The sequence below is a fragment of the Siniperca chuatsi genome, linkage group LG9 (assembly GCF_020085105.1).
Source record: "Siniperca chuatsi isolate FFG_IHB_CAS linkage group LG9, ASM2008510v1, whole genome shotgun sequence".
Classification (NCBI taxonomy): Eukaryota; Metazoa; Chordata; class Actinopteri; order Centrarchiformes; family Sinipercidae; genus Siniperca; species Siniperca chuatsi.
Genome location: NC_058050.1, coordinates 191622 through 204033, shown reverse-complemented (window position 1 = coordinate 204033; position 12412 = coordinate 191622). Strand labels below are relative to the sequence as shown.

The following is a 12412-nucleotide window of genomic DNA, read 5'->3' as shown; positions in this document are numbered from 1 at the left end:
TTATTATATAAACCTTCAGCTGCAGCTGAGCGGAGATACAGAGCTTCATGGTCACAGGGTGAAGTCGCTCAGCGAATGCAAAAAGATAGGATTCATGTTTTGATTAGAAAATACACAATACACTCTTTTTGGGGGGTTAATGTAAACTTTGTTACAAATTGTATGATGCTGACTTTTATATTCACTGTTATAGTGATGTGAGTAATATATCAGCTGATGTGTAGCAGTAAATGCCTGTTCAGTGACTCGGTCAGTGCTCGTTAAAAACGAAGGGATCTGTTTAAAGACTGATTGCTGATGAGTTGTAAACGCTGCTGCTGTTAGAGGACCGTGAGCTGCCAGGCAGAGGAGCCGCAGTAGGAGTTTCAAAGTGCTGAATAAATGAAACTTTCAGTAAATATTTAAACAAACTCGCTGAAAAAACAGAAGAAACTCAGATCCAGTGAAGACATGGGTGGCGTTGATGAAGAGGACTGTGGGGGAACGCCAGACTGAATGCTGAAGCTCAACATTTGAATATCTTATGTATTTAACAGTTTGTTCGCAGTTCTGATATTTTCACTCTTACTGTTTCTGATGAGTCCCGCGTGACTTCTCCTTCAGATTGTCGGTAACCTGGTCTACTATCGCTACATGAACCCGGCCATCGTGGCTCCGGACGGCTTTGACGTGGTGGACCGGTCCGCCGGCTCCACCCTGCAGCCGGAGCAGCGTCACATCCTGGGCTCCATTGCCCGCATGCTGCAGCACGCCGCCGCCAACAAACACTTCCACGGAGACGGATACCACGTCAGAGCCCTGAACCAGTACATCAGCCAGACCCACAACAAGTTCAGGTCAGTCGTGACCTTTGACCTGTGAGTCATTCCATTGATCGCCCAACATCAAACTGTTTGCACACTTAAACGTCTGTGTTGGGTCATGACAGCCCTGTAAACTGATATTATATTAATAATATATCAATAACATATTATATTAATAATATATCAATAACATGTTAATAATGTTAGCCCAGAATAAAAGCCAGCAGCTGCTCTGCAGATTTTCTGATCAATATTTAACTTAAGCCATAAATGCAGTTACATACACTAATGCGTTCAGTGTTTTTGTTTCGTTTCCTTCCAAATTAAAACGAGTTTATATTTAAGGTGAAGGACGAACAACCCAAATTAATTTTCAGTATTTTAATCTGAAGAGAGAACGACCCACGTATATGATGCTGGTTACCGTGGTAACAGCGCCGAGTCGTGTTGCGTCTGATTGTAGTTTAGCTGGCGGGTCAGGTTCGGTCCTGTCAGACTGTGTCGAGGGCTGATTTGTAAAGCATGTTGTTACTATGACAACCAGCAGCCGTGAGTTGTGATGTCATTGGCTGATAATAACTGCACATTAGTTTTAAATACAGTGATTTTTATATTTATTGCTTATTTCTTCTGTTTGATTTGTTTGAAAACGTAACAAACATGTTTAATGTAAATGTTTTATGTGGTGAAACTTTATTAAAAATGCATATTTATTGATCAGAGCTGCTAAGTGTTTATTCACAGTAACAGAACAGCTGTATTTCACCACAGTTTTCGTTAGTACGTCGCTCCCGGATGTTTGGCGTTGGCCGGTGACGCCGGGAGGGAGATTCACCCGTTTTCTGTTCGGCAGGAAGTTCCTGTTGTGCGTTTGTGACGTTCCTGAACCAGAGGACAGATTCAACATGGACGAATACTCGGAGCTGCTCATCGTCAACAGACCTGTCGTCTACATCTCCGTCGAGCGAGCTGCTCAACACGCACCAGGTCTGCACACACTCCGACCCTGAACCTGGATCTGAACTGGATCTGAACCATACAGGAAACACCACGTCTGCAGCTGCATTCTCACACCTGTGTGTGTGTGTGTGTGTGTGTGTGTGTGTTCAGTTGTTGTTGGAGCATCAGGAGGTTTTGTGTCCGGACCCCTCTGACCCTCTCAGGCTGCTGCTGAAGGATCTTGGATCAGTCCCCACCCTGCAGGAACTCATCGGTACTACAACTTATACTGCTGGTATAACTGGTACTGCTGGTATTACTGGTAGTGCTGGTACTGCTGGTTTTACTGGTACTGCTGGTATAACTGATACTGGTACTGCTGGTATAACTGGTACTGTTGGCACTACTGGTACTGCTAGCATTACTGGTACTGGTACTGCTGGCATTACTGGTACTGCTGGCATTACTGGTACTGGTACTGCTGGTATTACTGGTACTGCTGGTATAACTGGTACTGTTGGCACTACTGGTACTGCTAGCATTACTGGTACTGGTACTGCTGGCATTACTGGTACTGGTACTGCTGGTATTACTGGTACTGCTGGTATAACTGGTACTGCTGGTATTACTGGTACTGCTGGTTTTACTGGTATTACTGGTACTGCTGGTTTTACTGGTACTGCTGGCATTACTGGTACTGGTACTGCTGGTTTTACTGGTACTGCTGGTTTTACTACTATCACTGTTCCTGTTTGTACCTCTGTGACTTGTGTGGTTTGAGCTGTTGGTTCTGGTCTGGTTCTGGTGGATCTACAGAGGCAGGTGTGGTGGTTACCTGTTGGTCAGCTGATGCAACGTGTCGTACAGATTGTGTGTCAGAGAAGCTGATTGGTTGATCAGAGACCGTAAAACATTAGCGTTATACAAGTTGTTCATTAACCTATGAGACGTCCACGTGAGCGTCTCCGTGCAGCAGGAGAAACAAAACTCGCAGCAGCTTTCAAGAGCAGAACGTCACAAAAGAAACAAGGCAACAGACATAAATGCAGGTATTTTAAATAAATACAGGAAGAAGAAAACACCAATAAATTAAAATTGGAGTAAATAGAAAATGGCACAAAGGAAACTAAACAGGTGAGCTGCTTTATAACGGTGTCAAAGTCTCCTTCAGGTTTAATCCTGGATCGAGGAGCAACCAACAAACCCTGATCAGAGCTCAGAGACCTGCTGGTGATACAGGACTGCTGCAGCTGTCTGACCCTGCAGAGCTCTGAGTGATCATAAGAATCTGGAACAGGATTCTGAATTTGATGTGGAGCCAGTGAAGAGAAATCAAGATCGGTGTCACATGAGACCCTTTGGAGGACCTGGTCTAAAGTGGACCAAACGATCCAGAGCTGTTCTGCTCAGGTGCAGAGGGAGTTACAGCGGTGTAACTGATGCCATTAATAACGAGGTGAGCCAGATCCAGGTCCTGCTGTTGTTCCGGCTGGATCACTGGTATGGCTTACTGGGACACTTAATGGGACTGAGCCAGTTACTAAACCAGTTCCACCTGTGCTTCTCCTGCTACAGGTGTGTTTCCATCCACCTGCCGAAACACCAGAAAACACAAGTTTAAAGCAGATATGTCTGGATCTCCTTAGACCTCCACACGTATATGGATTTTCTTTGTGTCCACACGCGAACGCATAAACGATTCCAAACGCTCAAACGAGCATGCCGGGCCGGTAGGTGAGGAACCAGTAACCGCTGTTCTGGCAGACTTCAACCCGCGGACGCTGAGGTGGACCGAGTCCTATCGGACGCCTCTGCACGCCAGTGTAGCGATGCTAAGTTAAGTTGTAAACTTGTAATTAGAGCTAGCAGTGCTACCCAAACAACCAAACCGGTAGTCCGCTGTTGTTGTTGTTTCAGTCGCAGGCCAGAGTTTAGAAAAATCGCCACCTCTGAAGGCGTTTCCTCCGTTTGCGTGTGGATGAGAGGCCTTAGTCTGCATCTTCAGTACAAGCCGGTTTCTGTCAGTGAACCAGGATCTGTGCTTTCTGCTCTTCAGGAGAGTCTTCATCAGCAGATCCAGGATCAGAGTCCAGTCTGTCTCAGAGCGGCAAGATGGAGGTTTCTCTTACTCTCACCAACAAGTTCGACATCTTCAACGAGTCCAACGACAAACCAGACGCCAGAGGACTGCTGCTCAGGTAGCATGTTAGCGTGTTAGCTTCACCTGCTCAGGTAGCATGTTAGCCTGTTAGCTTCACCTGCTGAGGTAGCATGTTAGCGTGTTAGCTTTAGCTGCTCAGGTAGCATGTTAGCCTGTTAGCTTTAGCTGCTCAGATAGCATGTTAGCGTGTTAGCTTCACCTGCTCAGGTAGCATGTTAGCCTGTTAGCTTCACCTGCTCAGGTAGCATGTTAGCCTGTTAGCTTCACCTGCTGAGGTAGCATGTTAGCGTGTTAGCTTTAGCTGCTCAGGTAGCATGTTAGCCTGTTAGCTTCAGCTGCTCAGGTAGCATGTTAGCCTGTTAGCTTCACCTGCTCAGGTAGCATGTTAGCCTGTTAGCTTTAGCTGCTCAGGTAGCATGTTAGCCTGTTAGCTTCACCTGCTCAGGTAGCATGTTAGCCTGTTAGCTTCACCTGCTCAGGTAGCATGTTAGCCTGTTAGCTTCAGCTGCTCAGGTATGTTTAGACTGGACAGCAGCTGGATGTGCAGTAGCGTCTGAGCGTGCTCAGATGCACCAGCTGACTGATTCAGCGCCTCATAAACCTTCAAACTAAACAAAGTTTTAGTTTATAAAAGTCACTTTTTGCTATTTTTTGCAGCACGAAGCAGCTGATCATTGATGTCATCAGGACTCAGTCAGGTGACTCTCTGAGTGACATCCTAAGAGCATCCACGTCACATGACCAGGTACACACACACACACACACACACACACACACGCACGCGCACGCGCGCACGCACTGGTACAGGTGAACCTCAGGTAAACTTCAGTCGTCTCTTCTTCTCTTCCTCCACAGGAAGTGTGTCACGATTGGCTGATGCAGCGGCGCGCTCGGCAGGACGCTCGCACCCCTGAGAAGATGAAGAGGAACCAGTCACTGGTCGCCAATGGCAACCTGAGTTTAGAGGAGAAGAAGAGGAAGATCTTGAGGAGTCTTCGTCGTCTGGAGGGACTCGGAGTCCTAAGACCACCTCAGACCGAAAACCAGATCCTGCAGATGATCGCCAAGGTGACCAATCACACGCACACGCACACACACACACACAAAATGAAGACTTACAGAAATCTCACATTCATTCGTTTCTTTATGACCTCACAGTTAAAGGTACAGTAGCATTACGTCTCCGTCCAATGAAATCTGTCCGCACTCTGCCCTGAAACAGGAAGTGATGTCATGTTTCTGGGTGGAGCTACAGACTCTGGATTCGTCATCTGTCTATTTTCTCACTGCGCAGAAACTAAAACAGAAAACTAAACAAACATAAAACTTTTAGATTTAAACATTTCTCTTAACAACATTAATGCTGAATGTTCATTTATTCCTGTTTTTCAGAAACAGAATAAAATCTTCTTCTTTTCTGCTTAAAGACCTTCTGTTAGTCGTGTGAATATATAATAGTTCATATAAACAGTTTGACTGTCAGCCATCTTGTTATTGATGCTCGTGTTTCGTCTTGTTGTCTCCACCTGCTGGACCAGTGCAGCTGGAGATGGTTAATATTGTGTCATAGCTCGTGGTGCGTCTACCTTGGACGTTTATGACATTATGGCTAATAATCAAAATCCTCGATTCAGAATCTGAATGAGATTTTCCTGAATGCTGAGCTCTGTTAGAGGCGGATCAGGAGGAAGCTGGTGGTGAGTCAGAGTGCTGCAGCTGGACGGCGACGTTAGGAGAGAAAATGTTTAAAAAAAGACTAACTTTGTGGTTAATTTCATGCAGAATAACTTCATTTGAATTGATATTTAATAATAATTTATTAAGCTTGCTGACTGTGAATGAAGCTTAACCCATTTACCCACCCACCCCACCCCCAGGACATCCGTCAGCAGCGTCTACGCCGTCAGCGTCGGGGGGCGGAGCTTCAGAAGCTCCGTCAGACTCTCAGCAGCCTGCAGGTAAAGAGCAGCTTCCACAGTGAACAGGTGGACTACTACAGACATTACATCACTTCCTGTCTGGACAACCTGACTGTCACCAGGTACACACACACACACACACACACACACACACACATACACACACACGCATGCACACACGCAGTCGGGGGTCACTTTCATGTGGTTTAAACCATTGAAATGTCACAGACTCATAACAGGCGTCCAGATAAAGATCTGCTGAGGCAGGTGAACCAGGTGTTCCAGGAGTGAAGTCATAAAAACATGGCTGACTGTTTACAAATCTTCAGACTGAAAGAAGTAAATAAATTTTGGAAAAAGCAGAGAGATCAACTGTAGCAGCAGTAAATAAATTTCTGCAGAAAAAGGGCAGCAGGTGGCCCAGATCAACTGCAGCAGCAGTACCTGCTGAGAGCAGGAAGACAATGCACAGAACTACGGAGAGAGAAGATGTCGAGTTAGTAACATGTAGAGGGAGAGACGGAGGAGAGGAGGAGAGAGGAGAGAGGTGCATCATGGGAAGTCTCCCGGCAGTCTAGGCCTATAGCAGCTTAACTAAGTGATGGTTCAGGACTCACCTGAGCCAGCCCTAACTATAAGCTTTATCACAGAGGAAAGTCTTAAGCCTTAAATGTGGAGATGGTGTCTGCCTCCTGAACCCAAACTGGGACCTGGTTCCACAGGAGAGGAGCTTGATAACTGAAGGCTCTGGCTCCCGGTCTACTTTTGGAGACTCTAGGAACCACAAGTAACCCTGCATCCTGGGAGCGCAGTGTTCTAGTGGGGTAATAAGGTATTATGAGCTCTTTAAGATACGATGGTGCCTGACCATTAAGAGCTTTGTAGGTGAGGAGAAGGATTTTAAACTCTGTTCTGGATTTTACAGGGAGCCAGTGCAGAGAAGCTAATATTGGAGAGATTTGATCTCTTTTCCTGGTTCTTGTCAGTACACATGCTGCAGCATTCTGGATCAACTGGAGAGTCTTAAGGGACTTATTCAGCAGCCTGATAATAAGGAACTGCAGTAGTCCAGCCTAGAAGTAACAAATGCAGGGACTAGTTTTTCGGCATCATTTTGAGACAGGATGTGTCTGATTTCTGCAAAGTTACGTAGGTGAAAGACGGCCGTCCTCGAAGTCTGGTTTGTTTCATCTGAGCACAAAACAAAGTGTAACAAACACACAGGGGGGTTGTGTGCCGGACTATTTCCTGGCTGGCAGCATTAACGTCCTGGAGTCTCAGATAGTTGCCTGGCAACTGGTCCCAAAATGTTGAATCACTGCTTTAGAGGTCAAAACTCCAGCAATGTATCGCAGATGTATTGGTATCAGTGTATATGTCAGCTGAAGTAGAGAAATTACAAAGAAATGTTTAGAAACAGCGTCACAGTTCTGTAGTTTGTCCGCCAGAGAGACGAGTTTATTTTCTAACTGTAAAATGTTCCGATCAGCACGTTTCACGCTTCATAGAGGCAATGCAACTTTCTGATTGTACTTGTGTAATGATGTATGTGACAAATACAGATCGATTCTATTATTTTGATTCAAAGAGAGACACAGCTATGTGTCATCGACACCGGTGATTGGTTCTTAATTGGACCACTCCAAACTCTCATTGGCTGTTCAACATACCAGAAGATTAAAACACTGTCAGAGTTGGAAACAGTGTGAACTGTGTTGATGTGCACAGAGACACAGGTCAAATGTTGTGATTGGTTATGTGTTGCAGTAAATCGGCTAATAAGAAGGCGGCAGAGAGCAAAGGGAAGAAGAAGCTTCCTGCTCTGAGCTACAACGGCGCCCGACTGCAGGAGAAAGGAGTTCTGTTGGAGATCGAAGACCTGCCCGCATCACAGTGAGAACACATACTTCCATAACACTCGCACTGAGACAGAAGGCTGTTTACTGTGACTTTACATTTCACTGTAAACCGCATGTAGCATAATGTAGCATCACATGACAAACATTTAGCATCATACTAAAGGATTCAACATCATACGACATGTAAAACTTTTAACGCCACATATGTTAATATTGTAACTAATAAACGTGTCATAACGCTACTGGACTCGGTTTACTGTTGCTAAATTCTCTCAGAGAAAGTGAACTGAACTGATCTGAACTGTTCCAGGTTTAAGAACGTCGTCTTTGACATTGTTCCTGGACCTGAGAAAGGAAGTTTCAACATCAAAGCTCGATTCCTCGGCGTTGAGATGGAAGAGTTCCTGCTCAAATACCAGGTACAAACCAGGCTAAATACTGAGTCAAACCAGGCTAAATACAGAGTCAAACCAGGCTAAATACGGACTCAAACCAGGCTAATACGGACTCAAACCAGGCTAAATACTGAGTCAAACCAGGCTAAATACTGAGTCAAACCAGGCTAATACTGAGTCAAACCAGGCTAAATACTGAGTCAAACCAGGCTAATACGGACTCAAACCAGGCTAAATACTGAGTCAAACCAGGCTAATACGGAGTTAAATACCATGTCCACTCAAACTCATCCACGAAACAAAGGTTGTCTTGTTTAAATCCTCCATATTTTAAAGTGTGTCCGTTTAATGCATACAAACCCAGGTATTTTGTGTGTGTGTGTGTGTGTGTGTGTGTGTGTGTGCATTATAGGACCTGCTGCAGCTGCAGTACGAAGGCGTGGCGGTGATGAAGATGTTCGACAAGGCGAAGGTCAACGTAAACCTGCTCATCTTCCTCCTCAACAAGAAGTTCTTCAAGAAATGAACCGAGTGACGCTCTTACCTTACACTCCTATCTCTTTCTATACCTCACTACGTTATCAATGTTTATATATTGACATATACTACAGAGTGAAGCATCCTAACCCTAATCAATCAAATAAGCTTTATTGACATGAATGTTAGTGCTACATTATTGCCACAGCTCAGTTACATATTGCTTTATTACAGTGTAACAACAGCGAATACTTTAAACGGAGTGAAGCATCTTCTATACACTCCTATCTCTGTATCTCTTCGTCCTGTGTTTTAATCTCACTAGAGTGGGACATCTTCGCTACACTCCTATCTATGTTTGTTTTTATATCTCACTACATTATCTGTTCGTTATTAGTCAGCTGTCCGATGCCTCACTGATCAATAACAGATGACTGATCAATAACTGTAAATATTTTCTGTCTGTTTTCTTTCTGTTCTTTTCTTGTCGACATTTGAAGGAAAACTTTTAAATGTGTTCAAACTTCCTGAAAAACAGTTTTTACTCCAATAAATCTGTGATTGATTGATTGGTTTGTTGATTGATTAAATGGCTGAGATCTCCATCAGCTGTAAAGTGCAGATCAGTGTGCGGTCATGTGACATAACGAATTACATTTCCTCTCGTAACTATAACAGAGCTGTTTTTTGGTGTACTTGTACTTTTTTGAGTATTAACGGGATTTTTACTTTTAAGTACTTTTTATCTGAAGTATTGAACTTTGTTACATTTCAAGTTGCATCCAGAAAAAACTAAAGTCCTGATAAACTGAGAATTCTCCACCCGACGAACTCGCTGAGTGACCCAAATCAAACACGCCCACGATGTCACGTGACCAACATGTGCATGCTGGGGCTAGCTAACATGCTAAATGCTAACATGCCCATGGTGGATCCTCCAGTGGACTGGTTATAGTGGGACACGGAGACCGAGGGGACACATACAGTTCAGTTCAGGGTTACTGGATCCACGTGGGTCATGTTTCTGGCCCATAGACTTTACATTGATAGATTTATTAGTCGGAAATTCATCATGTGCCATGCAGCAATCGTCAGATAAATAACCAGACCACCGACGACAATAACAACAAACATCAACAACAGAACACCTCAACATTATTACAGACCTAATGGCCACATATCATTAAAGTGCTCTACATATTCTCAGGAGCAGCTCCTTCCACACATAGAGGTTCAGTTATTCTGTTTCACAGTTTGTTCAGCAGTGCGTTACTGGTAGGCACAAATGATCTGCAAGCCCGGTTGGTTCAGCCCCTGAAAACTGAAGCCAATCCCGAAGTCCCTTAAACCTGCTTTCTTTCTAACGGCCAGCAGGGGGCGACTCCATTGGTTGCAAAAAGAAGTCTGAGAAAATGACCCGACTTCTCACTTTATTACCTCAGTAAACGGTTTCCTAATGAGTTTATGGTCTCAGTCGCTAGTTTCAAGTCTTCTTCAATACAGCACGATGTTCATTTTGTAAATTACGGTCCCATTTAGAGTAAAATAGACGATAAAGCAGCAGCAGAAGCAACAGCAGCCACAACACTGAAGACCAGAGAGCTGTTGTAGAGCAGAGACGTGTTAGCACACCTGGAACAACCTGCCGTCTCTCGAAAATCATGTCAAGCTTAAAGGAACCTATCTTGTTTTCTCAAGTCAGATTATAAAATGGATATCAGTTTCATCTTAGTCAAATGGAGAAATTAAACTGAAGTTCAGGACAAATGTCCTCCTTTACTGTCCACCTGCACCTGATGAACACCTGAGCTGCAGGTGTTTAGTAATGTGATGTCACAATGATGAGTTACTAACCAGAGAGTTGTTCAACAATATCGCAGCAGCCACCACCAGAGATCCAGACATGATGTACTACAACAGACCAGAAACACTGTCAGGTGACCACAGGTGGGCTTGACGCTTAATACAAAGTTGGTTTGTTCGCTTCTTTAATTAATTTATTATTTATTCTTTTGAAAAAAAACACTGAAATGTTTATCTATGACAAACTAAAACATAAGACACAAAGTGTCTCATTAACATCCTGTAGCTAATGTAATGTATAACTGAAACTTTTCACACAGATTTCCCAGACGAATGCGCCGGTGTGAGTCCCCAGTGTATCTGCATCTGGTGTCATAGCAACCAGAAAGACCGTCAAGCCGATCATGATCTGCACCGTCTGCAGGGACGACCGACGGGGTCAGTCCTGCATTCTCAGTGTTTCTGTCATAAATGTAAATTAGTATCAGCAGTAAAATGATCCAATCGTGTTTCTCACCGGGAGTGCCACCAGTTGTAGGCTAAACTTGTTTGTCTCTGGAGAGTTTTGTGGTGCAGCCCCATGAGTTGCCGGTATCACATGGGTTAGGGTCCCAGCGCCGTCGCTACAGACAAAGATGCTGACATGTCGGAGGTGAACTGAGAGTAGCTGCTGTGAGCTGCGGCTTCATAACTGAGCGCAGTGTTAATTATTGATCAAAGGATCAGAAATACAGAAACATCTTCTTCCTCTTGGTGAGCTCCCACGTCGGGCCGGCTGTGGACGGGTCACTGCTTCATGTCTGTGGGTGTAAAGAAGGAAATTCTTCCCAGAAAAATAAAGTTGATTTTGATCTTCACGCATCAGCTCCCGGCACACATTCAGGCGTCTTTGTTCTATCTGACTGCCATTAAACTAATCTTATTATTAACTTACAATGTTGTTGCCTTGTGTCAGATTTTCAGTGTGGCTCAGATGTGTACACTCAGCCATGTTGATGCAGTGGTAAAACTGTTTATTTTTATTTGTAACAGGTTCCTCGGTTACCATTTAAATTCAACAGTTTGCTAAAAGCAGAATTATGCTTTAAGGAAGGCTGAGTTTATGAATCAGAGGAGCTGACTCTCATCCTGCTGCTTCACACTCAGCTGTAAACTGTCCCAGTGCTCACCGGAGGTCACAGTCGGATCAACAGACCAACAGAACCACATCATCTGCAAAGAGCAGAGATACAATCCTGAGGTCACCATACAGTCCAACAGTGTCCCCAAGCAAGGTCAGCAGCTCTCTGTGGTATAAACACCCTGTAAACACTCTGAACTTTGGCACAGACAACAAAGTCTTCCTTTCAATCACACAAATCACATACAGGTGATCTCTTATTCTCTGTAAAACTCCAGCACAGCAGCACTTTGCCAGGTGCTGTCCTCACAGCGGCCCGGCACTCTCACTCTGGGAAATTCTAGAAAAAGAGTGTCTAGTCCCTCTTCAGGGGCCTCATGTATAAACAGTGCGCACGTACTAAAAAGTTGCGTACACTGGTTTTCACGCACACGCCGGATGTATAACTCGGATTATTGGCAGCTCCATTTTGAAAAACGTGAAGTTAGCGACACCAGCGACCATAGTCAAATGTATTCCTGGGGCCAGAGCGGGCGACGCTGAATCCTATTTAAAACTGCTGGCTAAGGATAAACGAAAATACAGTAAGACTGTTATTCACATCGGTGGTAACGACTCCCTATTAAGCCAGTCGGAGGTCACTAAAGTTAATGTTGAGTCGGTGTGTACATATGCTAAGACAATGTCGGACTCTAGTTTTCTCTGGGCCCCTGCCAAACCTGACCAGTGATGACATGTTCAGCCGCATGTCTTCATGCCGCCGCTGGCTGTCGAGCTGGTGTCCAGCAAACGATGTGGGCTTTGTAGATAACTGGCGGACTTTCTGGTGAAGACCTGGTCTGATTAGGAGAGACGGCATTCATCGCAGCTTTGGATGGAGCAGCTCTCGTATCTAGAAATCTGACCAAGTTTATTAGTGGACCTAAACCATGACAA

The 12412-nt window shown here is 44.6% G+C and overlaps 1 protein-coding gene across 1 annotated transcript in view; it reads left to right on the top strand.

Annotated features, from left to right (window-relative positions):
- The window catches only part of iqgap3 (IQ motif containing GTPase activating protein 3), a 36684-nt gene extending 27562 nt beyond the window's left edge, over positions 1-9122 (top strand). Inside the window, 11 exon segments of the mRNA XM_044208034.1 lie at positions 604-836; positions 1657-1768; positions 1770-1790; positions 1914-2016; positions 3799-3940; positions 4561-4648; positions 4759-4971; positions 5781-5944; positions 7590-7715; positions 7992-8100; positions 8489-9122. Coding sequence (XP_044063969.1) covers positions 604-836; positions 1657-1768; positions 1770-1790; positions 1914-2016; positions 3799-3940; positions 4561-4648; positions 4759-4971; positions 5781-5944; positions 7590-7715; positions 7992-8100; positions 8489-8602 — 1425 coding nt within the window. The 3' untranslated portion in view covers positions 8603-9122.
- The last annotated feature ends 3290 nt before the right edge of the window (positions 9123-12412 follow it).